The sequence below is a fragment of the Oreochromis aureus genome, linkage group 19, assembly GCF_013358895.1.
Source record: "Oreochromis aureus strain Israel breed Guangdong linkage group 19, ZZ_aureus, whole genome shotgun sequence".
NCBI classification, from domain to species: domain Eukaryota; kingdom Metazoa; phylum Chordata; class Actinopteri; order Cichliformes; family Cichlidae; genus Oreochromis; species Oreochromis aureus.
Window position 1 is genome coordinate 476,706 of NC_052960.1, and position 25,872 is coordinate 502,577.

Here is a 25,872-nt window from a genome sequence, read left to right on the forward strand (position 1 = left end):
TTGTGTTTAAGAAAAATGAGAGCCACATATGAGGATATTTGTTTAAAATTTTGATAGAACAGTAGCAGTATAATGTCCTCGTTAGTGGATATCAGGCCCATGTGGAGCTAAATTGAGTATTTTGGTCTAAATAACCCAAAATGTGATGTCCACATATGTGGACGCCAGGTCCTAGGAGGTTAAGGCGACTTCTGTTGTGATTTGGCGCTATATAAATAAAATTGAATTGAATTGAATTGAATTGAATTATTCATCAGTAAGAAAAGCACAGAAATGTCAGGAATGTATTTTACAGACACTCTGGTAAAAGGTGGATGATGATGGAGCAGCGATATAAATCCTGAGAGGCTGATCAGGAAGTGGAAGCAGGTGTGCTGATCGTTGAGGAAGATCAGCTGATTGTCTGGCCGGTAAACAGTGTTTGGGTCTGACTGCAGTTCTTAATCTAACATTCAGTTGTGACTCTGTGCGCACACACAAAATATAACTCACTAAATAAAGCCAATAAGAGAGGAATCCTTCACAGGAAAACTGAAGCTTCCTCATGTTTCATGTTTTCTAATCTGATCTCAAACATCAACAACACAAATAGTGGAGGAAACTTTTCTTTATTCTTATTCCTGTTTCCAGATGGACATCTGCCCCGACTCCAAATGGAAAGTCCCATTATAAACATGCATCTAACAAGCTGCTTATTTTCATCTTTACTCTCCAAGATCAGCCAAATAACCATCAAACTTGGAACGTGCATCCTGTCAGCTTGTTTATATATAAGGAAAAAGTTATATGCAAAACACTGAATCAGACCAAAAGTGAATACATCACCACAAAATCAGCAAAGATCTTTGTTCACCCACAGACAGACTTTAACCAGCAAACATCATGTCAGGAAGAAAGCTGAACATCAGAGAGTCTGAGGGGAGGACGAGCATCTTAACCGCTGATCAGGAAGGAAAAACTCTCAGCAGCTGCTCACATATATCAACACAGAGAATGATGGAAAAAACTCTGTTAATGACAAATCCCAGTTAATGATTAGTGGTAACAAACCGCGATGAGGAAGAGAACAATGTCACAGTGTGTCAGAGCTCTGAGTTCAGGAGCTGAAAGCAGGAAAAGGTTTGACCATAAACACAGAAGCTGACAATGTACCACAAATTTATTTCTTCTTCTAGGTCTGAAGTTTAATTATTAAATGAAAAGTGTTTACATTTATTCCTGAAATGAGTCAAAGGCAACGAACAATCACAATCATTAAAAACAAGAACCCTAAAATAAGCAGTTCATTCATAAAACCTTTAAAAGCACCCGCTATTAAAGAGAGTTCATGTCTGTTGGTGTTCAGACTAAAAGCAGGAAACTCAGTGAGGTATAATGGAATATTTACATTTACATTTTTGATGTTTGTTTGTTTGAGTTTTAACTTCCTCATTTAGTTTAATTATCACTGGAGGATGGTGAGCGTTTAGCTCTTGATGTAATATTTGAGTTTTGGTTCTTTTACATTATTCGGTGCTGCTGAAGTTTGCATTCGTGGGTTTAGTTCCTCGTTTTGAACTTATTGTTTCCAAGTTCCCTCCTATTGGTTCGACTGATTATTCAGGACTTTATTGTTGAGCTGCAGGATTTTAAATTAAATTCTGCATTTAACAGGAGCCAAAGAAGAGAAGCTCGTATAGAGGAAATATGATCTCTACTTTAGTCCCCTTCAGTACTCGAGATGCTGAGAGAGAGCACATCCTGACAATAATGAATTACAGTCGTCCAGCCAAGAAGTAATAAATGCATGAACTAGTTCGTAAGCATCACTCTGAGACAGGCTGTTTATAATTTTAAAGATATCGTGCAAATGGAAGAAAGCAGTCCTACATATCTTTTAAATATGTGCACTGAAAGTCGATGGTTAAACGTTCCTTAGAGTTACTGGAAGGAGAGGAAATGGGATCCGAATCTGATTTTTTAGGGACAAATTTGGAAACCTTGGTTCTTTTCTGAATTTAAAAATACAATTCATTCAGACATTTATGTGATTTGGCTTCAAAGATAAATATAACAGGGAATCATGTGCAAAATGATGAAAATACAGTTTAAGATCACTTGAAAAATGTCAAAAATCATATTTTGCATGTTTAGATCTTAACAAGGTTAAAAAGTCCAAATTTGTGCAAAACTGTGGATTCATTGTCATTTTCTGTCAGTAGTACCACTGTTATTACATTCTGAAGGCAAAAAACGTTCCCTTTTTGAACGTGGTTGGGTTGTTGAACTGCTCCTCTCTGAGGTGGGACGCAGTAAACAGTCATTTGCAATTTCTTAAATGATCCTGAGGGTTATGGAACAAAAAAGTCAAGTGGAAGACCCAAAAAATGTCACCAGCACTGAGCCGGAGGATCCAATTGGCTGTCCGTCAAGACACTGGATGAACCTCGACCCAAATTAAGGCCGTTACTGTTGCCCCATAACCATCAGTGGGCATCTGAGGCTAAAGGGCTTCAAAAACAAAAAACGTCTTCAAGGCCTCGTCTCCTTGAACGTCACAGAGGTGACTGTTTGGACCAGGGGTGGGCAACTCCAGGCCTCGAGGGCCGGTGTCCTGCAGGTTTTAGATGTGTCCTCGATCCAACACAGCTGATTTAAATGGTTAAATGACCTCCTCAACATGTCTTGAAGTTCTCCAGAGGCCTGGGAATGAACTAATCATCTGATTTAGGTGTGTTGACCCAGGACACCAACCCTCGAGCCGGCTCTTCACCACTTGGAGAAATGTTCCCACTCACCTCATGGAGACGCTTGCATCAAGCATGCCGCTACAAATTTTTGAAGAGATCAACAATAATGGTGGAGCTCCTCATTACTGAGTTCATGTTTGGAACTTTTATTTTAGGGTTTACAGATTTTTGTGGAGGTGTGGTCCTAAACTTTTGATCAGCTGTAAAACAGCCTGTTTCAGTTTAAGTGTTGTTTTCAACAAATCGCACGCTCAAAATTTTTTTTTTGTCTCACTCCTATTTCTTCTTATTGCATTTTGAAGCTCTACTTGGAACCTTGTTAAGATCCAACCATGCAAAATATGATTTTTTGCCATTTTTCAGGTGGTCTTTAACTTCGGGACTGTATATATATCTTCTAATAATGTTGCCTAAGGGAAGCACGCAAAACATAAACAGTACAGGTCATCGTCCATCACTAACTTTGTGTGTGCTAAAGACTCACAAACACACTGCAATATATTAAATGAGATTGTACTTAGGTAGATATGAAGTTTAGCCAGTGGTGTTTGGGATCGGGTCACAAAAGTAACGTCATAATTTGAAGTGACCACAGCTTCATTTCTCAGTATTACGATGATCTCAAAAACTCTACCAGTACAGTAAAAGCAAAAACAAACAAACACAAAAAAAAACCTACACAATGGAAGATTATCAGTCATGGATGGGTCTCTCCAGAGCCTGGACCTCAACATTACTGAAGCAGTGTGGGATCATCTCGACAGAGAACAGAACGCTTTTTCTCATATACAAAGTGCAGATTTTAACAGACACACAAAGAATGTGAAAAAGCTCCACAATGATTAAACAGCTGCACTGTAAACAGTTGATGTACAACCTTGTTTCCAAAGAAGAGCTGACATTTGGTTTTTATCTGAATGCCTGCTGTCGGTCACTTAGCTCGTACTCTGGGAACACGCAGCACTCTGGGATCTCTAAATCTTTTTCCACTTTCATCTGCGATGATCTACCTGAACAAACAAACAGACCAGTGGATGCTGATAGAAGCAAATCTCTTGGATGAGAGGGGAAACTGCTGCACTTTTCCAGATATAGAGTGATATGGAACACCAAACGACCCACAGCTCAGAGAAACACTGGTTTTCCTCCAGTTTACAGCTCGTCTAAAAATGGTGAAATTCGTGAGGATTGCTTGTTTTTAACAATACCACACTGAGGTGGTCAAACTCAGAGCCCTTCTAAACACCCTCTCAGCATCATCGGCGAGCTCACTGAGGAAAAACTGCAGAGCTCGACTGGTTATAGTGAAAGAGAAACCAGCTGTCAGCAGGGATCCAAACAGTGGAATGAACCTGCACACGTTATCTGCTCCCATTATTTTAGCTGTGCTTGGAAGTGTCGTCAACTCATTCAGGATAAGATCTGCAGTTATGGTGTTTGTGGCCAGCGGTGAATTGATGACAGCGCACAGATCAGTGTAGGAGACACCTGTGATGGCAGCAAGTCTCTTCAGAGATGGGCTGTCAAGACCAAACCCAGCTACATAAGCTGTGACAGCAGCCTTTAAGGTGCTGTCAACCACAGCAGAAATCCCCAGAGGTGCTGTACGTACAGCTGCAGACAGAGTAGCATAGAGTGTTATTTGGGCCTGAAAAACTTCTTTCTTCCTCCTGATGATGTTGCATATACCAAACAGCAGAACATCTCTCTGGTGTTCAGGAAGTTCTCTCTCTAGGGTCTCATGTAACAGAGGGAAGTCGTACAGGTGGAGCTCAAAGCTGGACACCAGGAAGACCTGCGGAGACTCGATGCCTAAATCTCTCAGTCCTGCGTCACAGAAGAAACACACGGTGTGAAGATTAAATGAGAAATGCAGACTAACACATCTGAATGTGGATTTCTTTGTGTGCTGCATCCTGGTGTAACTTCTGGTAATGCTTGGAGAAACTGTCTCAGTAATTGATGCCACGGCCTGCTTACACCAACACATGCTTTCACCCCTCAGCCGTAAAAGGCTGATGGAGGATTGTCGTCATCTCGGCGAGAACGACGTGACATTGGATTTTCAGATGGACACCATAGAGGCATCTAGTAAAAACCTCAGATGAGTTCAAATCTCAGTGACCTTAACCTCAAGCTGAAGGTCAGAGGTCAACCTTTCTAAAAGTCTTGTAAAGATGATAACAGAAGAACGAAGTCAGCTTGGACTTTCACATTTATTCCATAGGTGCATCTACTCAGAGGCTCACCAGTGTTTTTAAATCAGATACTGGAGTTTTACATGATGTGTTGCTGAATTTTTTGTTTTTGTGAAACATTGTGCAAAACTAACTGAAAGAATCTCCCCTGTAGAATCTCTCCGGGTTCTACAGGGGAGAAATGAACCATACAGCATATAAAATATCTGCTTATATATTGTTGTATTTAGTTAGCTCCATGTTAAGAGCAATCTACTCATACAGTGAGTTATTATGTGATTATTACTGTGATCCTTCACGCTGCATCACTACACCTGATACATATAACTAAATTGTAAATGTCCATTGATATGGACATTCTCACTACCAGATTGGACAATATTCAGATTCCAGACCTCTATTCTACCCCTGATGATCTGTTGTTATATTATAATAATTGTTTACTCAATGTCCTTGATTCTCCTGTAAAAACTCACTGTTTCCTTCGCTCGCTCTGCTCCCTGGTTCACCTCTGACCTCTGAGCATTGAAGGCCAAAGCTCGGCAGCCAGAGTGTAGATATGAGAAATCTCACATCACTGATCTCACCCGTTCTGCCTGTTTCCATCTACGTAACATTAACAGATTACGTCCTTCTCTTTCCACCCAGTCTCCGTCCATTCTTGTCTACAGTCTCGTTGCCTCCCACAGTGATTACTGTAATTCTCCCTTGCATGGTCTCCCCCAAAAATCCCACCATATGCTTCAACTGGTTCAAAACTCTGCCGCCCGCATTATCACCAGAACCCCTCCTACCAGCACATCACCCCAGTTCTCCAGGAACTTCACCGGCTCCCAGTGAAAATCCGGATAGTATACAAGCTTCTTCTGCTCACCTTCAAGGCCCTTCATAACCTCGCTCCTCCTCACCTTTCTGACCTGTTAAGCACCACCTCTTCCACCCGCTCACTTCGAGCTTCTTCTTCTATCCAGCTTGCTGTGCCTTCTTTCTGCCTCACCACCATGGGAAGCAGAGCTTTCAGCTGCTCTGCCCCCAGATATAAGAAACACTGGTTCTCCCCCAGGTTAAAACTCAACTCAAACCCATCTGTTCAAATCTGCATATTCACTGTGAACCTATTGTTTGTTTATGTTACTTTGTGCTTTTGTTTTCTTATTTTTCTTCATTGTTATTGTTCTATTGTGTGTTTTATTCTATTGGCAAGTGTCCTTGGGTGTCTTGAAAAGCACTTTCAAATAAAATGTAGTATTATTATTATTATTATTATTATTATTAGTAAATGGAAATGGTGTTTAGGGTGAAACAAATATAATAACTCTAATCTACAGAGAAGAACACAGAAAAGAAGAAGCTCACCTTGGGTGCAGTTCTTCCTGATGGTTGAAAGCGTCCTCTCCACGTTGAACTCTCTCCGGGTTCTTTTCTCGGCTCGTATATCTTTGTCAACCTTTGACCGAAGAAAGTAGAACTTTTTCTTCATCCTCTGAATCTCCTGAGCAAGTTTCACATCATTTTCTCTGAAGCGAGAGTCTGAGATGATGATGAAGAAGTCAAACTTCTCAAATCCAACAAGCTTCAGGTACTCATCAGCTGGAAATCTGGTAGTGCCGATTCCAGGGAGATCCCACAAGATAACACTGGGATACTTTGGATGGGGGTACGGTGTAACCTGTGAGGTGGTTTCCACAACACCAGTGGGTGCAGAGCCCTCATCTTCATCACCGACACCTCTGAAAGCATTAATAAAAGTAGATTTCCCAGAACCCGACTCTCCTGTGATGGCAACATTTAGCGGCGTGTTCCTTTGCTTTAATCTTCTTGGTGCAGCTGCTGCACCAAAGTCAGTGTTTTCCAGGTCTGCTTTAACTCCAGCAGTTTCTCCTGGACGGGACTCCATGCTCATCCTTGAGAAAAAAAAAAGTGTAAAAATCACATATATCAAAGATCAGGACACTGTTGAATAATCTTACAATTTACTTCGAATTCTTCATTTTCATCTTATCTACTTTTGGTCACTTTCTTTATTCAGAAAAGGCCGCCACAGCGGGGAGCTCCCCACGTTTGATTTGTCAGGTTTTTCACAGCTGTCCTTCCTGATGCAACCCAAAAAGGATTTGCAGTGGAAAGAAAAAGTGTACACACTGCTGTTAAAACGATTTTGTGATGTTAAAACTGAGATCACAATGAATTTCTTTATGTGGGAGGGACAGACATCAGACTTTTTTCATTTTCACTGTTGTCCCAAATTTTCTGAATTTTTTAATTTATGTTAACAGAGGTATTAACGGCCTAAAACCTATTTTTGATGAGAACATTCTTTGCTTTGCTCCGCCCAAATTTGGTTGAAAGTTGAGGATGTGGTTGGGGTGTAAATACCACAAGTACTCAGCTCCATAATTTCTGGAAAAATACAAAGACACACAGTTTTAAATCAAATAACTGACATGAGATTAAATTAACTGTTTATGAATTACAGACAGTTTTTATTCACAGTCCTCCATCTTCGGAGGGTCAGAATTTCATGGCCACACAAGGCCTGTTCCCTCTAAAACTGCTGAATAAATACGTCACATTAGCCGGTCTGATTAACAGGAAGAGAAACCAGATTAAAGTTCTGTCCTTTGTTTTCTTCTAGCTCACAGATCAACTTCTGGCTGATTCCAGATTAACTGCTGTTCGATTGCCCGGTGAGGCTGAAACAGATGTGCCTTCACTTGTTTTTGTTTTTTTTAAAGAGGAAATGAACACTGTGAATATTTCATCTTTAAAATCCATCTGTTTTCTTGGGAGTATGACACAACAGCAAACAGCTGCTGCAGTGTTTATGATAAAAGAGCTTCAATCTTAACTGAAGAACAACTATACAGCCAGTTTACCCTGAAATAATCTTGGATGTTTAGTAAACTGAAAATAATTGATTCACTCTGTCAGCGGTAGAGACACTGAGTGGATTTAATATCCGGTGTCTGCTTTGGTTGTAGGATGACTATCCTCGCTGATCACTGCAGGACAATGAGGGCAACAAGAGCATCTCCCAACAACTTGATTCTGAACAGACAGTCAGGGGACGACCATCGTTACACCGGAAACCCATTTTAATAAAACAAAACAAAACAAGCAGTCTGCTGTCAACAAGCAAACAAATGATTGTTTTTGTTGTTTTTAGATGAAACATGCGCAGTGTTCATTTCCTGGTTTGTCGGCAGCGGCTCGTGGCTGTGGTGACGTGAAACCTAAAACATGCTAAAAAGTTGTTTTGTTCCACAGAAAAATGAATATTTCAAACCTGTACTTACAGTTTCGCGGCCTCTCGTCCATCACTGCTTTACCTCCGTTTGAAATGTATTCTGGGATATCTGACAGCGTCCAGTCCTCACAGGTACAAACACACCTGGACGTGCCCTCGATAGAAGGGGCGGAGCCAGAGCACTGAGCACAAAGAAGAAGATACACAGGGCCATAGGCGAGTTTATCAGAGCACCCCGAAAATAACTGTTAAGTATTAATAGTAATAATAATAGAATATTTTAATATTTTTGTGTGGAAGCTTTTCACGCGCACAGGATAAAATGAAAACTGGTTTCATGTCCAGTGTTGTTGGTGTCGTGACGTCACTGCCTCTCACACAGAGGCTGGTTTGTTATTAATAAACTAAAAAAAAGACTTTTATTGCTGCCGCAATTTCATGACACAAACAGGTGACTCGGATTTTAAACATACTTTAACTGAAATATAGAAAAAGTTTAAACTGTTCTGATAATGTGGAGACATTACTGTGACTCAGGAAGGGTCAGAAACATTTGTTAATATAGCTCGAATATTAGAAAATATAAGCGACCTTTAACCTTCTGATCCACAAGTCTGCTGGGATATCAGGAGCTGCCAGCTGATGTACTTTATTATTTTAGTTTGCTAAAATGTTTTTTGTTCCTGTTCTGGTTTAATTGGGCTTCAGTGTTTGTTTACAGCACAGCTCCAGATCCAGGTGACAGCAGGTCAAATGCTTTTACCTGTCTATGTCAGCAGTAGGATGCATTCAGTTTGAGCATTGCTACAAACTGATATGGATCAGTTTGTCTTTTATTTACTGTAACATTTAACTTTTGGGTGACGGCACAAAGACAGAGAGATTATACAGGAAGAATGAGGGAGCAACAGTAAAGTTGGCTGAAAAACAAAATCATTTTTCACAAAGTGATTTTTCATGTATTTCATGGATGCTTTTCCTGCTTTTTAGTAGCACACTTAAAAATGCCAGTGGACATTGTAAAGAGGCCACATTAATGTGACTGGTAGCATTCAGGATGGCTCCCACTACACTCATGTGACAGACTGCAAATGTATTCTCGTGAAATTAGGGTACACGATGCTCCGTGCTGAGTCAGCATAAGGGAGCGTTTGTATGAATTCACAAACTTTAATATAAAACAGCTGTTACCAGTTTGCTTCATGTACAGGTCTGTGGAGTGGCAGGTTGATTTTCCAGTGTCTGCTTTGAATAATGCTTCAAGTGCTTGATGATTTGGTGGACCTCCTCTTTGTGATTAAGAGACTGAAATAGTGTTGTGGATGTTTCTCATGTGCTCTGCTTCACATGGTTCTTTAACTTCTTTAGTGACTAAGCCTTTGCCTCAGGGTTGATAACTAAAGGCTCCACCCTAAAACAGATGGATTAGAGTGGATAAGGGCACACTACTGACAGTTTCTTTCTCGACTTTGGTTCGGGGCCCACGCGTGCAGCTTTCCAGCTGAACTCCAACACTCTGCTCTGGCCTCACTAAATCATAAAGGAAGAGACAGAGCTCATTAATGAAACACCACACACCTGTCCCACCAACCACCCTGGCGCCGCCCCTTGAGCTCACTGCACCATCCTCCCCTGCAGCTGAGCCAGGGACCACACCTCTGACACATCTGTCTTCATGAATGGATATAGTGGGTGTCATCTGCATAGCATTGAAAATTGGAGTCTATTAGATAGATATGATACAAACCACTGCAGTGCAGTACCTGTAATACCTACAGCATGTTCTAATCGCTCTAATAGGATATTATGGTCAACAGTATCGAACGCAGCACTGAGGTCTAGCAGGACAAGCACAGAGATGAGTCCACTGTCAGAGGCCATAAGAAGATCATTTGTAACCTTCACTAAAGCTGTTTCTGTGCTGTGATGAGCTCTGAAACCTGACTGAAACTCTTCAAATAAGCCATTCCTCTGCAGATGAGCAGCGTGTTCGCTTTATACCTCTGCCATGCACACCATGGTCGCTCAGTCTTCTCCTGATTGTGGATCTATTAATATGAACTAGTGTTTTAAAGCTAAGCACTCATTTGTGACATCTCAGACAACATTTGTTTGAGATGTCACAGTTTGGCTTTAGAGCCATGAAAAATAATGGGAGAGCCACTCAAACCAAAATGTACCAATTTATTAACAAAAAAGTAGAAAAACATGGTCCTCCATGAGGTGCACTAACCAGTGTTACATTGTGTCAGTAGCTGATCGGTGACTGAATGTTAAATACACACAGTGCTGTGTACTGTACAGCGTAACAGCTAAAACAACCAGGTCAAAGGCAAACAGAGAAAAACATGGTGCTGAGTAAGCTGAGCATGAGCAGCTCTTTATGATCACACAGCCCTCCTCTTGTCATAAATCACCTATTATCTCACAGATATCAGTTTGACTAAAAAAAAAAAGAAAGAAAAGAGAGATTTCATTGGTTCCCACTGTGTAACGAGCCACCCTTGATAAACACCAGTATAACTCCTGTATAATAAACGGGCAGGTATAAACTGGCTGCTGTGGTTGGACTGGATGAAATCCAATACTGAAAATCACACGTCAGTGTTGCTGCTCCAGCTCTCAATATTTAACGTTACGAAGACTCCAGCGAGTACCTGCAGTGAGTACTTTTTGTTTAAGATGAAGTTTCAGGCTTATATAATAATATTTTCTGTGAAATAGTAATATCAGATGATTGGGTGTTCACCTAACGCAAGACTTTTTGGACTCAGTTTAAAAACATCTCAGTGGATATTTTGCTGCCTTTTAAGCTTCTTTTGAGTTACACAGTTGTACTGTACACAGGATTTTACTGGTCCAGAGGTCTCAGTTTAACTAACAACAGACCCTTTACATCACGTAAGTGTAGGTCAGCACTGATGAGTTTCTTAATGAGTAGCTGCTAAAAATGAGAATTTAGCATTTCTGTCAGTCTCTGGGTCACTGGTTTGCAGTGTAGAATTATAGGGATTATTTTACATAACCATCATCTTTATCATTAGATTAATTATTATTTTATCCAAGCATTTATTGAAGTTGTTGGCATTATGTTATAATTTGTATTACAGGGGTTATCATAATCACATATTAACATGTTTATTACAGGTGCAGTTATAACCACTTAAATCGTTGAGTTAAATCTATAATCTTAAAAGCTTATATGCTGAGTATATTGTTACAGTGGAATAGTGGCTGGGCAAAGGCCTGAATGTATTCAGCTTCTTGTTGCATTTGAGTCTGCCTAGCAACAGGTGACAGAAGGAGGACAAGTCCATGGGGACCTCAAAGGCCTGAGACCATATTTGAAAGAGGATGCCAGAAAGGGGAACTTCTGTGTCTGCATTTATCTCTTAGAATAGATCACTGTCTGTAGAAGAGGCAAATAATGTTCTTAAGATGCAAATTATGTGCTTGTAAACGCATGAGGGGGCGTCATAATACCCTGATGTTATAAAAACAATCTGAAGTGTATTTTTGGTTGGGGATTTACAACTGATGTTTTACAGTTTACATCTCCCCACGCTGCGTGTATTCATTAAAATCAATTGTTTGATTGACCTCTTCTGGACCATCATTGTTTTACTCTCGTCCTCAATTTCGAACCCGTAACATTTGGTGCATTGGCCGAGGGTTGAGTAGAGAGAGTTGGAGGTTGAGACAGAGAGGGTCCGAGGCGCTCGAACGAGCAGACACGAGTCAGTGGTCGAAGTGAGTGGACATAAGCCGGCTTATTCAAAGGTAAGGCACTACCTGTTGAATTATTTCCAAACAGTGCTGAATTGGTTCTGACAAAATTGAAAGTCTACTCACTGAAATTACTGCTAAATGTCTGTTTTGATTTTGGTGAAAATCTCATGAGAATTGAAATTGAAGTAATGATAATGAAACGTTGAAAATAAGTAAAGAGAATAAGAGAAAATAAGTAAAGAGTAAAGAGAATAAGTGTATTTAAAGCAGTTGGACTGCAGAGTGAATTTAGATTTATAGGTTATTGGCGAAGAGTTTGTGACAGTGAAGTCCTAATTGAATATAAAGCCGGGCTTGGACATCAATAGAATTGCGTGTGTGATTTTATGGGGTGTTTTCAAAGTAATTAAATTATCTTAGGACGGGACTATGGGATAGTCTTAGGAAGCGCATCGCCCAGAGGTAACGCTTGCCGGAGTCGGGGACGCTTAGGCTCCGTCCTCTATGAGGGATAGTCAGTTGGTCACTGTGGAGCTTGGGGCACTCCAGAATAACTAGTGGTTGGACCACTTGACCGTTTGGAACGGTATTTGCGCTTTTTTGGGTAGTAAAGCTTGGAGCTTGGGCGTTAGACGCTTTTAAATTGTGTTAGGGCATTAGATATGTGACCACGGTCCGGGGCCGAGACTGGTTAATTGATCGCAAAAAACTTGGAGTTTGTCCCTTGGAGGGTTAATTTAAATTTGTCAAAATTCTGTAGGTTGTGTAATCTCAGGCCTGATAATTGTTGTTACTGTAATTATAAGACGTCTGTGTATCTGTGTAATATAAAGTAAGAGGTTTGGCGTCAAAAGGAGTCTGACCCAGCACTGAGCTGAAGTGCTGAGGCCATTTTTAGACGGAGTGTGTGTGAAAATGCAAATGAGGCAGCTGTGAGGTCCCTAGAGTTTTAGGAAGTTCATAGAGACTGTTACACATTGCTGAACGCCTGTATTTAAGATGCTGGTTTTGTTTATTACAATATTGTAAGTAAAGTTTTGAGTTGCTGTAGTGGATGTATAGTAAGTGACTGAATTTTAATAGATGTACATATTTTGAGCCATAAAGGCTGGTGTGTTTTATTTTTCAGTTATGTGTGTGTGGTGAGAAGCTGTGTGTGAGACGATGAGAGGTTTCAGTTTTTCTTTTTCTTTTTTCTTTTTGACTTGCTCTTTCTGATTATGGAAGGCATGTCCAAGATACTCGTATGAAAGCCTATTTCGAGTGATTTTAACCGTGTGAATGCTGTCAGTATTTGAGTTGAATGTCTCTGCATGATTTGTCTGAGTGAGTGGAAAATGGAAGTTTGAGAGAGAAAAGGCAGTGTGTGTGAGACGAGTCATGGCGTCTGAAAGAGGTTAGAACATTTAAAAGTGTGTATGAAATATATTTCTTTTGTGATGTAAAGTAGGATGTTTTAAAGTTTGAAAGTGCTTTTAATTCAAGAAATGCATGAGTGATGTTATGAGAGGTTGAGTTTATTTTTATGTTTGAAAGAGCTCTATTTAAAAGTGTGTATGAAAGGAAGGTGTATTGTTTTTAGACCAAGACTTAGTAAAACTAAAGAGGGTTTGTAGACTGTAAATATGAAAAAACAAGTGTTTGATTAATCTGTAGAAACAGGAAAGAGAAATAGGAAATACTGTGCTGCTGTGTGTGTGACAGGAAGGTGTGTGTGTGACTGATGATGTCAGGGGAGCACCCAGAGAAATGGACAGAGTTAAATTCTAAGAAGATGAAGCAAATCGAGGTTTTAAGATAAAAAATGAATATAATACTAATTGTATGCTTTAGTGTGCCAATACAGGTGGAATTCTCTCAACATTGAACCTTGAGTAACCGGCAGAAAGTATAGAGGAACAATTGGGAAAAACAGGCCACTTTTTGGCTGAAATTCTACAGCTTCACCTGTCACTTTGTCCCTAAACTGAGAAGAAGTTCAAAGGACAGTCAATCTCCTGATGAAGACCGACAGAACATCGCGGACTCGAATACAGCAGGCAAACGACAGTGCCCCCGATCCATTAACACTGATGACGACTGACGACCAGCACCAGCATGTAAGAAAAGCAACATGTACTGTGAAAATACAGGCTGGGCAGTTGAACAGTGGGATAAAGAATTGTGGAAGAGCACTGGACATTGAGTGTGATATCTGCCATGCTTGAAGTAATCTTGGAAGAGAAGACTGAAAAGCCGGACGGGAACTTAACGTCGAAGAAAAATACGGAAAGACCAAAACAGAGAAGAAACAGACTGTGTTTGCTGGAGCTTTGAAGCCCGAACAGGACACTATGAGAAAGGGATGGGGACCAGTCTCAGGTGAAGCTGGACGAGTTTGACTGCGAGAATATAGGATATAATTGGAATGAAAATTGAAGCGGGAACTCATCATTGTTTAGTGATGTCCACCATATCACGTTTAAAAGAGGTAAACACAAAAAGAAAACACACATACACAAATTGTTACATGTGAGATTGTTTTTGAAATGGATCAGAAGTGAGATAGTTTGAATTTAAAGCTCAGTGAAAAGATACATAAATTAAATATGAATACATAAAAATGCAATGATTAGCACAATATAGGATGCAACGAAGAAAGCAGCTTACACTGAATTAACATGAAATGCAATGAGGGAAACGCTTACATTCATATTCATGACACAAACATGACATAACTGGTATTGCTGACAGGAAAGAGACAGTAGTGGGTCCTTTAAGCACTTGTGATAATAATGAAAATCTCTTAGTTTGTTATTTTCAGGAGTAAAGCAGAACCGGACCAATTCTCCACAGCAGCAGTCGGAAGAAAATTATAGGTTAACATCAATGGATATGTTAAGGCAAGTTTCTGGTTGAATTGTTCACAGAATGATGTGTCCAGGAACCTGAAAAGTAAGCCCTAACTCCTGGCTGAAGACCAGGAGTGCTTTTATTTAAGGTGGGAGATCAAAAGTTTGGGCTAGTAATTCGGGGAAAGAAAAAACTGACTGCTTAACTGGAGAATTGGGAAGGAGTCTGGGAGACTGCGAAGCCATAGATGCAAAATACCACACACAAACAGAAAATGCATTAACCTTACAAAGACAAGCTCATGAAGCTTGTCTAATCAAAGCTTGATGCATAGAGACATTGATTGAAAACCTGGCTAAGAACACAAGCATATGCAATGAAGATCAGCTTGCTGGTTGTATGAGTGAGAGAATGGTGTGAATGTTTAATAAAATAAATGGAAATTAACAGAAGAAAAGTGATTAAAGCAGTTTTATAAGAGTGAGTTAGGAGTGCTTTTGCACTGATTGATAAAAGTAAGTGATTAGTATAGAAAGAAAATGAAAATAATTCAATAAGGTGTTAAGGTTTCAACATGTATTTCTGTTGAAGGTGCAGATTTGGACAAGAAATTTATAATTTAGTGTTGACACATTGTTATAACGTGTTTATATTTTAGGCTGAATCTAAGTATGGTGAAGTGTCTAAGGGGACATGGTTGTGTGTAAAAGCAGTGCAGTTTTGACGAGGTTTTCAGTGCGTTGAATGGGTGAAATTTAAGATGGTTTAAGATTTTTGGGGCTGTTGTTTTCATTTTAATAGAGGGAGTTTTGATAAACATGGACATGTCTAAAAGGGCCCATAGTTTTTATAACAGTGCACTTAGAAAAAACCTGTCAGGTGATTTTGTTTTGTACTTTGATGAGGTAACAATCAGCTCTCTTTTTCTCATTTTGCTCTAAGCAGGCCTGGAAGAGAGTGAACTGACGGTAGCGGACAAATTACCAAGTAAGGATTGCAGCGAGTCAATCCAGTCAAAAGTAATAGAGAACTATTTTCCTAAAAAGGAAAACGAAATAAAACAAATGATTGAGCTCATTTTGCTGATGTGGAGCATCTGATGACGAGCGCAGAAGGCTGCAGATCAGCAAAAAATATCATGTGTGAATGCATGTGAGTTGAGTGTGTGACTGGACCCAGGGGGGAAATAAATAAAAGGTTGACAAACAGGAAAAGTGGAAGACTTCATTCTGGGGATGATGATGTTTGCTTGGAGGGAATTTTTGTTTTATTTATTGGGGTTGGATAATGTTATTACATTATAAAATGCTAAATGCTAAAAGGGAAACATTTTTTGATATAACTCATGTTCCCATTAACTGAAGAAACACATGATTGATAACTGTTCTGTTTTAAGTTTAGTTTTTGTTATGACACAAATTGGATCATAAAGGGGGAGAGTTGAGTATGAAATGTAAAGTATAGGTTTTGTTTCCAGGAAATTCTAAGGATCCAGACTTTTGCATGGAGCAAGGAGTTTGAGAAGATTTGACATGATGATTAAATTGATTTTATTCCTTAAACACGGGTTTACAGGGCTGGAGCAGATCCATCGGAGAGGAGGATGGCTGAGGAGTTTGGAGAGATGATATGACTAACCGTTTTCCTTTAATTTCTTAAGCCCGGGTGATGCATTTTGAGTTTTTTGAGTTTTTATTTATTTGGACACATCTGGTGTGTCCAAATATAAAGGGGGAATTTAAGAGGTAATTTGAGATGGGTTCTAGGATCATTTTATGACTTTTGGGGTTGTTGATAATTTAGATATGGTAAAACTGAGGCAGAAATTGTTATTTTTAAATAGAGTTATTTTTAAAGTAAAATGAAACTCCCCTGCTTGATTTAAAATGGGCGAGGCCAAAGGCCTGTAGCTTTTAACTGTATAGCTCTTAACTTGCATGGATGGCGTGGAGTGTAATGAATGAATGCAAAACATGCTTACAGACACAAACATGACATAGATTTATTTTATAGGGCAAAGGTGGAACACATGGTGCTTTGTTTCTGCTTAGCAACTAGTGAGGCAGACGGTGTTAAAGATAAGTATGTAATAAGTGAACAGGAAACATGTGAGGGTGAGACGGGTGAAACAAAATGTTGTAAATAATGGAAACTTGTGTAACTGGCATTAACAGTAATTTTCACATGTTATGTATATGCTTGAAGAAAAAGAGGCATAAATCCTGAGAGAAGGTTTGAAGCGTGCTTTCTAGCGGAGAGTTAGGCTGACATGGGGATGATGTATATTTTACCCGGGGTGTGTTTAATAAAACTAAAAGCGTTGCTCACACACATAAAGAGCATTGAGATTAAGTAAAGTTAATAAAAAGGATAAAGCCCAGAACATGATATTGTGAACCAAGTTTGAATAATTAAAGGAACATTGGATGAACACAGTAGATTAGTGAGGTGTAGCAGAGAGAGGCTTTTATTTTCTATCTTTACAGGAGAAGATTTCAGGACCACAGCGACCATAGGGGCGAGAATCCTGGAAGCCCCAGACCGAACGGAACCAACCAGAGAAAGGAGAAAAACAGAGCACAAACACACCTAGTTGTTTATGTTACAAAGAAGATCAAAAGCTTGTTAGACACAGGTTATAATGGAAGCATAAAAGGGATGAGAGGAACTTTACATAACATAGAAATCCTGCAACAATTCGTAAATTGCCCAAACACAGTGTTCAGACCGGATATGCGCTACCCGTTAAAGGGGGCGAAGAAATCAGGCCTAAGTTTGAAAAATGAAATGGGTTAACTCGATAGAGGAGGTTTCCAAAGGTTGAGAAAATAATGTAGGACCTTTTACCAGGAGAAAGCTAATTGTATCTTTTACACTTTACAGTGTGCATTGAGGGAAGTCAGGAATAGTTTAAACTAGGATTGAAAAAATTAAACTAGGTGAAAAAAGGGGGTGTAGCAAGTAGATTTAGGGCAGCTCACAGCCTGGCGTAAACGCAAGGTGCCGTCACACAGCTTAAGTTATTTGTTTGATTTATTTTTTCCTTGTCGGAATGTCAGAAGAAATGTGGGGATTCAGAAATTCTTTTATTCCTATTATATAATCTGCATTATTATGATTGCATTAAGAACATGTTTTACAGCATTGTTTATCAGTAATATTGTTTACAGGGTTCATATTGCATATTGAATATGTTTGTCATCACATTCATTCTATTCACAGGTTTAGTTCATTTTATACACATTGCATAACTGTGCTTGTTTAGAGTTGATGTTCTATCCAAGAGGGTTTTAAGCTTCACTGGTGAGAGTGTCCAGGTGATACATGTTGAGGGAAGATGAGAACATAGCAGGTTAATTGCATGCATGCTTACAAAACACATAAATCTAGTAGCAGGCCTGAGCGAGGGCCCAAGTGTCTTCTACTTCTTATTTGAGACCTGCGCCAATTCAGTTTACTTAGTGATTGATGACGAGGGTCCATTCCACTAGATTTCCACTAGAGAGGGACCCAGGAAAGGAGCAGAGACCACTTAAGCATGAAGTGTTTTCAAGTGGGAGCTGGTGTTTTATTACTGGACCACCTAGATGACATGAGGTTATTGTCTGATTTGCTGAGTCAGGGGACGGCTAGAGAGGGTCAGAGCGAAGGCAGTGGACCTGGGAATGGTGGTTTCGGGGCCCATGATGCCATTAATGGATCTAGAGGTGACAGAGTGGGTCGAGGAGTGACGTCTCTGGAAGAGACGTCAAGAGAGGGAATTGTAGAATTATAGGGATTATTTTACATAACCATCATCTTTATCATTAGATTAATTATTATTTTATCCAAGCATTTATTGAAGTTGTTGGCATTATGTTATAATTTGTATTACAGGGGTTATCATAATCACATATTAACATGTTTATTACAGGTGCAGTTATAACCACTTAAATCGTTGAGTTAAATCTATAATCTTAAAAGCTTATATGCTGAGTATATTGTTACAGTGGAATAGTGGCTGGGCAAAGGCCTGAATGTATTCAGCTTCTTGTTGCATTTGAGTCTGCCTAGCAACAGGTGACAGAAGGAGGACAAGTCCATGGGGACCTCAAAGGCCTGAGACCATATTTGAAAGAGGATGCCAGAAAGGGGAACTTCTGTGTCTGCATTTATCTCTTAGAATAGATCACTGTCTGTAGAAGAGGCAAATAATGTTCTTAAGATGCAAATTATGTGCTTGTAAACGCATGAGGGGGCGTCATAATACCCTGATGTTATAAAAACAATCTGAAGTGTATTTTTGGTTGGGGATTTACAACTGATGTTTTACAGTTTACATCTCCCCACGCTGCGTGTATTCATTAAAATCAATTGTTTGATTGACCTCTTCTGGACCATCATTGTTTTACTCTCGTCCTCAATTTCGAACCCGTAACAGCAGTTTTAGAGATGTTTATGGGTTTTCTAGTTTTGATTGTCTTCATATGAAAGGTTATGTTCTGGTTATCGGTGCATTCAGTTATTGGGAGGTTGTTCATTCCCATTCTGTTCCTCCATCTTGTCCACGTGTTCAGTCTTCCTCTTCCGTGTCAAGCTCGTGTCTCAGTGTTTCTTATTTCCTGTTTTATTTTGATAGTCCCTTGTCCTGTGTGTTTTGTCCTTCATGGTTGTGTTTCCATTTCCTTGTTGAGCTGAAGGTTTGATTTCCCTTGTTTTGTTAACCAAGTTATTTTGTACTTTATTGAATAAAACCACTTTTGAGTTTATTGCTCGGGTTTCTGAGTCCGGTGTTTGGGTCCTGCTCCGGCCCGTTACACAGACAATTTCAACTGTTTGACAGTTTTCCCCAAAAGAAGTACAAACATATTTTTCTACAGTAGTCTGTGAAATCTGATACATCAGCTTTGATTTTATAATGTGATTTCAATTCTGTTGTCACAGATAAAAGTGAAGTTTTCTCAGGTTTTCCTTTTCTGTTTCAGGATCAGCATGGAGGATCCAAATGATTCACATCCTGAAGAAATTCCTGGAGTGAGAGAAAACCTGGAAAACAACGACACTGCAGCAGCAGCTGCAAGGATTCAACAATATTTAGAAAGAGAAAATAATATTCCACTAAATATCGCCATCACAGGGGAAACTGGTTCTGGGAAATCCACCTTTGTTAACGCCCTCAGAGGGATGTCCGATGATGATGAGGGAGCTGCTCCCACTGGTGTTACAGAAACCACCATAGAGGTCACAGAGTACCCCCATCCAAACTATCCCAATGTTACTTTATGGGATCTTCCTGGAATCGGTACCACAAAGTTTCCAGCTAAGAAGTACCTGGAGCTTGTTGGATTTGAGAAGTTTGACTTCTTCATCATCATCTCAGACACTCGTTTCAGAGAAAATGACGTGAAACTCGCTCAGGAGATTCAGAAGATGAAGAAAAAGTTCTACTTTCTTCGGTCAAAGATTGATGACAATTTACGCGCCGAAAGAAGAAAGAGAGACTTCATTGAAGAGGAGACTCTTACAAAAATCAGAGACGACTGTGTTCACAGTGAGTTTCTGATCACTTAGACCCGAGTTTGATCACTTTATAGATTTATATAATGTTAACATGTGTTCCTTCTGTGATGCAGGACTCAGAGGATTAGGCATCGAGTCTCCGCAGGTCTTCCTGGTGTCCAGCTTTGAGCTCCACCTGTACGACTTCTCTCTCTTGCAGCAGACCTTAGAGAGAGACCTTCCTAAAAACAAGAGGGACACTCTGCTGTTCGTCATGCCCAACATCAACCCAGAGATCATCATCAAGAAGAAAAAAGCTTTTCAGTCCAAAATAAAATACTACGCTACTCTGTCTGCAGCTGTAGCAGCTGTTCCACTTCCTGGTCTTTCTATTGCTGTTGATGCTGCTGTGCTGGTTGTTGCTGTCACACATTATGTTCATGCGTTTGGTCTTGATGTCCCGTCTCTGAAGAGACTTTCTGCGAGAACAGGTGTGCCCTATGCTGATCTGTGTGCCGTCATCATTTCACCACTGGCTGCAGCAGAAATAACTAAAGATCTCCTCTTGAAGGTGATAGCCCAACTTGCGGGAACAGTTGCTTTAATTGCAGCAGAGGAAGCAACAAGGTGGATTCCATTTATTGGAATTCCAGTAGCCATGGGTCTCTCTTTCACCACAACTTACAAAGTTCTGAATTTGCTCCTTGAAAAGCTCGCTGATGATGCTCAGAGGGTGTTTGAAAGGACTTTGGTTTGAATCACACATTGGGGTTAAAAAAATAAAAACCAAATTACACACTGAAACGTTCCTTTAATTATATCAATAAAGGAACAAATGTGATCTTATTTTTCAAATATGAACTGTGTACAATGCAGAAGACCTGCATAATCATTGCTCTGGTTTGTTTTTCTAATTCTTTGAATTAATTGCTAACATCAGCGCTTTGTAGAGATCGGCTGAGGTGATGGTTACTGCTGAAACATCTCCACTTTTCTTTGATTTAATCTTTGTGATTAAACTAGTCTTTGTTATCATGTTGTAGCTTCCAGCGTCATAAATACAAAGTATGCAGAGTGTTTTATGTCATGTGATAAGCAGAGGCGTGTGGAACAGAAACTGTTGACTGTAGATTGTGTTTGCTGCCCTCCAGTGGTCATGGTGTAAAACTACAGCATCAATAATACAGACATGAACCGTACTGATATACACATTAACATTAATGTTAATACAGGGGTGATTCTAGGATCAGAGCTTTGGGGGTGATGAGCACCCAGAGAGCTGCCCAGCCAGGCAAGATAAACCTGTCTCTGTCTCCTTGGTGCATTTAAACCCCTGTTCCTCCCTGTCCTCATCATCTGTTGTCTTCGTCTCCGTTATCAGTCATCATAATTTTACCATCTCTGTGCAAGTCTGCAAATTTCTTTATTAAATCATAAGATTCTTAAATTCAAGTCTCTCTGTGCCTGGGTCCTCGTCACAAAACATGACATCACTGTTTTGTACATTTTAACAAAATTGAATCCCCACATTTGTGAAAGAAAAGCAAAACACTTTTTTGAAAAGTCTGTAACAAAACCATCAAATCTGATAAAGGTTATTTAAATGCTGCAAAACAAGAATGGATTGGAATAGAAAAAATACATATCCTAACCTTAATTACTGGGAGAATAATGAAGGATGCTCAGTAAAAAGTAAACTGAGTGCATTTTTTGGACAGAGATTCACTTTTAATGTGTATGTATAATATAATACAGATACATAGAAAACACTCCCATAACCGAATAAATCATTACAAATAAATTATTACAAAATATTAATAAAAACTATTAAGATGGAGGACACTTTGCCTGTGGTAGAATTTATACAATGTATGAAAAAATCTTTATTGCAGATACTAATTTTACTAATTTAAAAATAATAATTTTGTGTTGTATGGGGCGATCGTGGCTCAAGAGTTGGGAGTTGGCCTTGTAATCGGAAGGTTGCCGGTTCGAGCCCCGGCTTGGACAGTCTCGGTCGTTGTGTCCTTGGGCAAGACACTTCACCCGTTGCCTACTGGTGGTGGTCAGAGGGCCCGGTGGCGCCAGTGTCCGGCAGCATTGCCTCTGTCAGTGCGCCCCAGGGTGGCTGTGGCTACAATGTAGCTTGCCATCACCAGTGTGTGAATGTGTGGATGACTGGATATGTAAAGCGCTTTGGGGTCCTTAGGGACTATCAAAGCGCTATATAAATACAGGCCATTTACCATTTGTAAGATTTATGACTTTCATGCTTTCATAGTGGTACTTAGGAGAGCTTGACATTTTCCCAATGGTACACACTGTAAAAAGTTTGAGAAACACTGATAAGTGTATGTGTGCTTTTGGAAAACATTTAAAGCTGCAGTACAGAATCTTTGAAACAAGCTTAAAACATTTTTAGAATATAAACAGAGCATCTGCTTCTCTTTACAGCTCCTCACGTACGTACTGCGGCAGTCACACAGACAACTAGATAGTCCAAAAGTTGGCCTACCTATTACTGGCTGAGGTTTTAGTAGAGTTGTGGCTGAACCACATAAAAATATATCATTAATTTTAATCTCCCCAATCAATTCTAATGTTATGTTGGAATGTTGTTAAAGAGGGTCAAAAATGTTTCAACCCAGTTTGTTTTGCAGATTCTGTATAGCAGCTTTAATATAGGGAGAACACAACTTCCTGATTGTGTGAGTAAAATTAGGTTTTTTCTCTTTGTCAGTTTAACAGTTTCTGTTGTGCCCGTCACTGTTCACTGTCCGTTTTCTGACCTGGTTCTTACTTTCTCCTCACATTCCCCTCTTTCCTCTCTCCCTCTTTGGACTGACAATCATACACAAATAGATTTAATTAGATGAAAAATTACATTAATATGAAAAAAATACTATTAAGATCACTAACAAAAAGTACTCTCTCAGTCTACTTTCAACCAAAAGGCAAATAACTAAACCACATGAACATCTAATAAAAGATATAAATATTGAAACACTGATCCAACATTATCCTTGATTGATGGATCATTTGATTTTACACTTTTACCTGAATGTGGCTCCTTTTTTTTGAAAAAACTTCCTTATATCCATTATGAACCTGGCTGTCTCTCTGTACACAAACACACACACACACACACACACACACACACACACACCCCACACAACAGGAGTTATAAGGTTAATGGGCATTCAGTCAGTTAACTAGTTAGTATCCATTTCAAACAGGACAGTGGCAACAACAGTAGCTACGGACAATTTTAAGTTTTAGATTTTAAATAGGCTATATAAATTTCAATGGGAGCAACAGGACGGTCAAATGCAGGGCTGTACTGGGACAAAAAATCGGCCCGGGCATTTTGACTAGAGACCGGCCCACCAGGATAGAGATTGAAAATGTGACGTCATTCAGGGGTAAAACCGCAAAGGATTCTGGGAACTTGAGGCAAGCGGTACTAGCGCACGCAGGCTTTCAGTTGAACTCAGTTACACAGTGATAAAAAGAAACCCAAAAAATGGCAAGAAGCTGTTGTATTATTAACTGCAATAGCCGGTCACATGACAGCCACGGGAAGCCGACGGGTAAAGAGATCGTTTTTTTTATCGGATTATGTCGTTGAAGAGAAATTTTTTAAGCCATGTTTCTGAAGTAAGAGCCGATGGATGGTCTGGATATACCAAATATAACGTCTCAGCAGGCACGTGCAGAGGGGGGGGCTAGAGGTGCTTGAGCACCTGCCCCTTTCCTGATGGGTGCCCAAAGTGCCCTTTTCTTGAGGCAACTTTTTAAAAATATATATATATATATTTTTTTTAATGTGTGTGTGTGTGCGGAGTCCTGTCTGTGCCCCTCGACAATAATATTTAACTATTAATCACAATTTGCTAAATAAAAGGATCTGGCTTGCATCAGTCACATGATCACCATTAACCAATGATCGCCCTTGACGGCAGAACGCGCTGGTTACGAGCCGGGAACGAGCTCATAAAGAGCACGCGCATTTTTAGCGGTCCGGAGCTGTAGGAGAAACACAAATTACCTCAGGCACACAGACTGATGCGACAAAACCAGTAAGTAGGTGTACAGCGCACACTGTAGTCTACAGCACACAGGAGTATTAGCTTATTACGTACACGTTGGTAAGCTGTCTTGTGACAACTGACGAACTGAAACAAATGAGCGTGCTGTGTGTGCAACAGCGCGACAAACATTACCGGTCCTTTTATTAACTGCACAAGTAGTGCTGGTCATAGCTGCTGGCTCACTGGGTAAGGCCGTCATGGGTCTGTAGCTCTGTCACCGTTTTAGGGAACATATTTAGTTTTAAAGTAAGTTACAGGGCTTTTCCTGCCTTTCTGGAGGGATAATATTTCACTAAAAACCATCTAATATGCATGTCCACATAATTATGGATTATTATAATTATAATATTTAAAAAACATACGCTGTATTTTAAAGAACATACATTAAGACACAGATTATAGTAGATTTATATTTTAAAATGCTGATTTTATAGCAGTAAAACTGTTGTATCTCTACAGTTAAAAAATGTAATAAGCTTTCTGCCTGCACAGAGTGGTTAGTGAAACAAATGGAATCATCATAAATACATTATTTCATATTTATTATTGTTTTTCCCTCATTGCTTTATTATTGTAGCTCTAGTAATAAATAATAATGGAAGGATTCTGGATCAGCACCATGATGCCTACATTATATACAGTATTCTGAAGGTCTAAAATGTCCCTGTGTGTGCGTGCATGTGTGTGTTTTATGTATATGGATTTTTTTAAATTATTACTCATGATATAACATTGTCCAGACATGGCTGGTAAGGACATGAGGAGGAAACAGTAGGAGCTGTGTGAGGCTACTAAAGGCAGTGGATCCCTCAGCAGCTGGATTACAAAGAACACAGGTAACATTAACATGTACCAGTTGTTGGAGAGGTATTCCAGTATAAAAATAATAATAAGCACAACTGGAATGTTTTGCTTCTATAACATTTTTCTGTCATCATTTTATTATAGATTAAATGCAGCAGTTGTTAGGTGTGGATAATTAAATAATAGTTTATTGCAATAGCAAGTTGTGCCTTGTTCTCAGATAGACAGCAAGTGGAGAGTGATATGTGAAATGAGGGGATGGAAAGAAGAAGAGAAGCAGTGTGATTCACAGGCAGAGCCTTGTTTATTTCTCACAGTTTTTTGTTGCTTTGTGGTTCCAAGCCCATTTTCTTATGTTCTTTGCATTTAGTTATTATCTCATAACACTTGTTTAATCAGCTACCATCTCTCCTATGAACATTTTAATATCTACAGTCTCAGATCAGCACAGCCCTACCCTCCAGCACTATCAGCAGCAGGAGCAGCAACAACCCCTCAACAGCAACATTGTACCCATCAGGTAAAACATAGGCTACGTTTGCTTTGCCTTGTTGCCACCTCACAACAGTAATGTAGTATGATGCGATCCCATATTAGATTCTTGATGAATGTGTGTTGTTGTTATTCAGCCTGGTTCAGTGTGCCCCTTTTTAACTTTGAGCACCCGCCCCTTTAAACGTCTCTGCACGGCCCTGCGTCTCAGAACACTCCAGCTCACATGTTAGTCTGCTCCAAGCATTCCCACAAAGGTCAGTGTTTTGTAG

The 25,872-nt window shown here is 39.7% G+C and overlaps 2 protein-coding genes across 2 annotated transcripts; one reads left to right on the forward strand and one right to left on the reverse strand.

The window, feature by feature from the left end:
* Positions 1 to 604: 604 nt before the first annotated feature.
* On the reverse strand, positions 605 to 8,330 carry LOC116319563 (interferon-inducible GTPase 5-like). Its single transcript, XM_031738941.2, has 3 exons — positions 8,224 to 8,330; positions 6,284 to 6,831; positions 605 to 4,556 (listed from the first exon to the last, which is right to left on the reverse strand). The coding sequence occupies exons 2-3, from the start codon at positions 6,828 to 6,830 to the stop codon at positions 3,928 to 3,930; spliced, it is 1,176 nt and encodes a 391-aa protein (XP_031594801.1). The 5' UTR covers position 6,831; positions 8,224 to 8,330; the 3' UTR covers positions 605 to 3,927.
* A 2,398-nt stretch (positions 8,331 to 10,728) lies between these two features.
* Positions 10,729 to 21,551, forward strand: LOC116319564 (interferon-inducible GTPase 5-like). The gene is made up of 3 exons (XM_031738942.2): positions 10,729 to 10,836; positions 19,700 to 20,265; positions 20,348 to 21,551. The coding sequence occupies exons 2-3, from the start codon at positions 19,707 to 19,709 to the stop codon at positions 20,968 to 20,970; spliced, it is 1,182 nt and encodes a 393-aa protein (XP_031594802.1). The 5' UTR covers positions 10,729 to 10,836; positions 19,700 to 19,706; the 3' UTR covers positions 20,971 to 21,551.
* Positions 21,552 to 25,872: the final 4,321 nt, after the last annotated feature.

Bases quoted from the DNA above. Each gene is read 5' to 3' on its own strand.
- LOC116319563 (XM_031738941.2), bottom strand. From the start codon at position 6,830: ATGAGCATGGAGTCCCGTCCAGGAGAAACTGCTGGAGTTAAAGCAGAC. The intron at 4,557-6,283 runs GTGAGCTTCTTC...TCTGTGACGCAG, and splicing joins CAGGAAGAACTGCACCCAAG to GACTGAGAGATTTAGGCATC.
- LOC116319564 (XM_031738942.2), top strand. From the start codon at position 19,707: ATGGAGGATCCAAATGATTCACATCCTGAAGAAATTCCTGGAGTGAGA. The intron at 20,266-20,347 runs GTGAGTTTCTGA...TCTGTGATGCAG, and splicing joins CAGAGACGACTGTGTTCACA to GACTCAGAGGATTAGGCATC.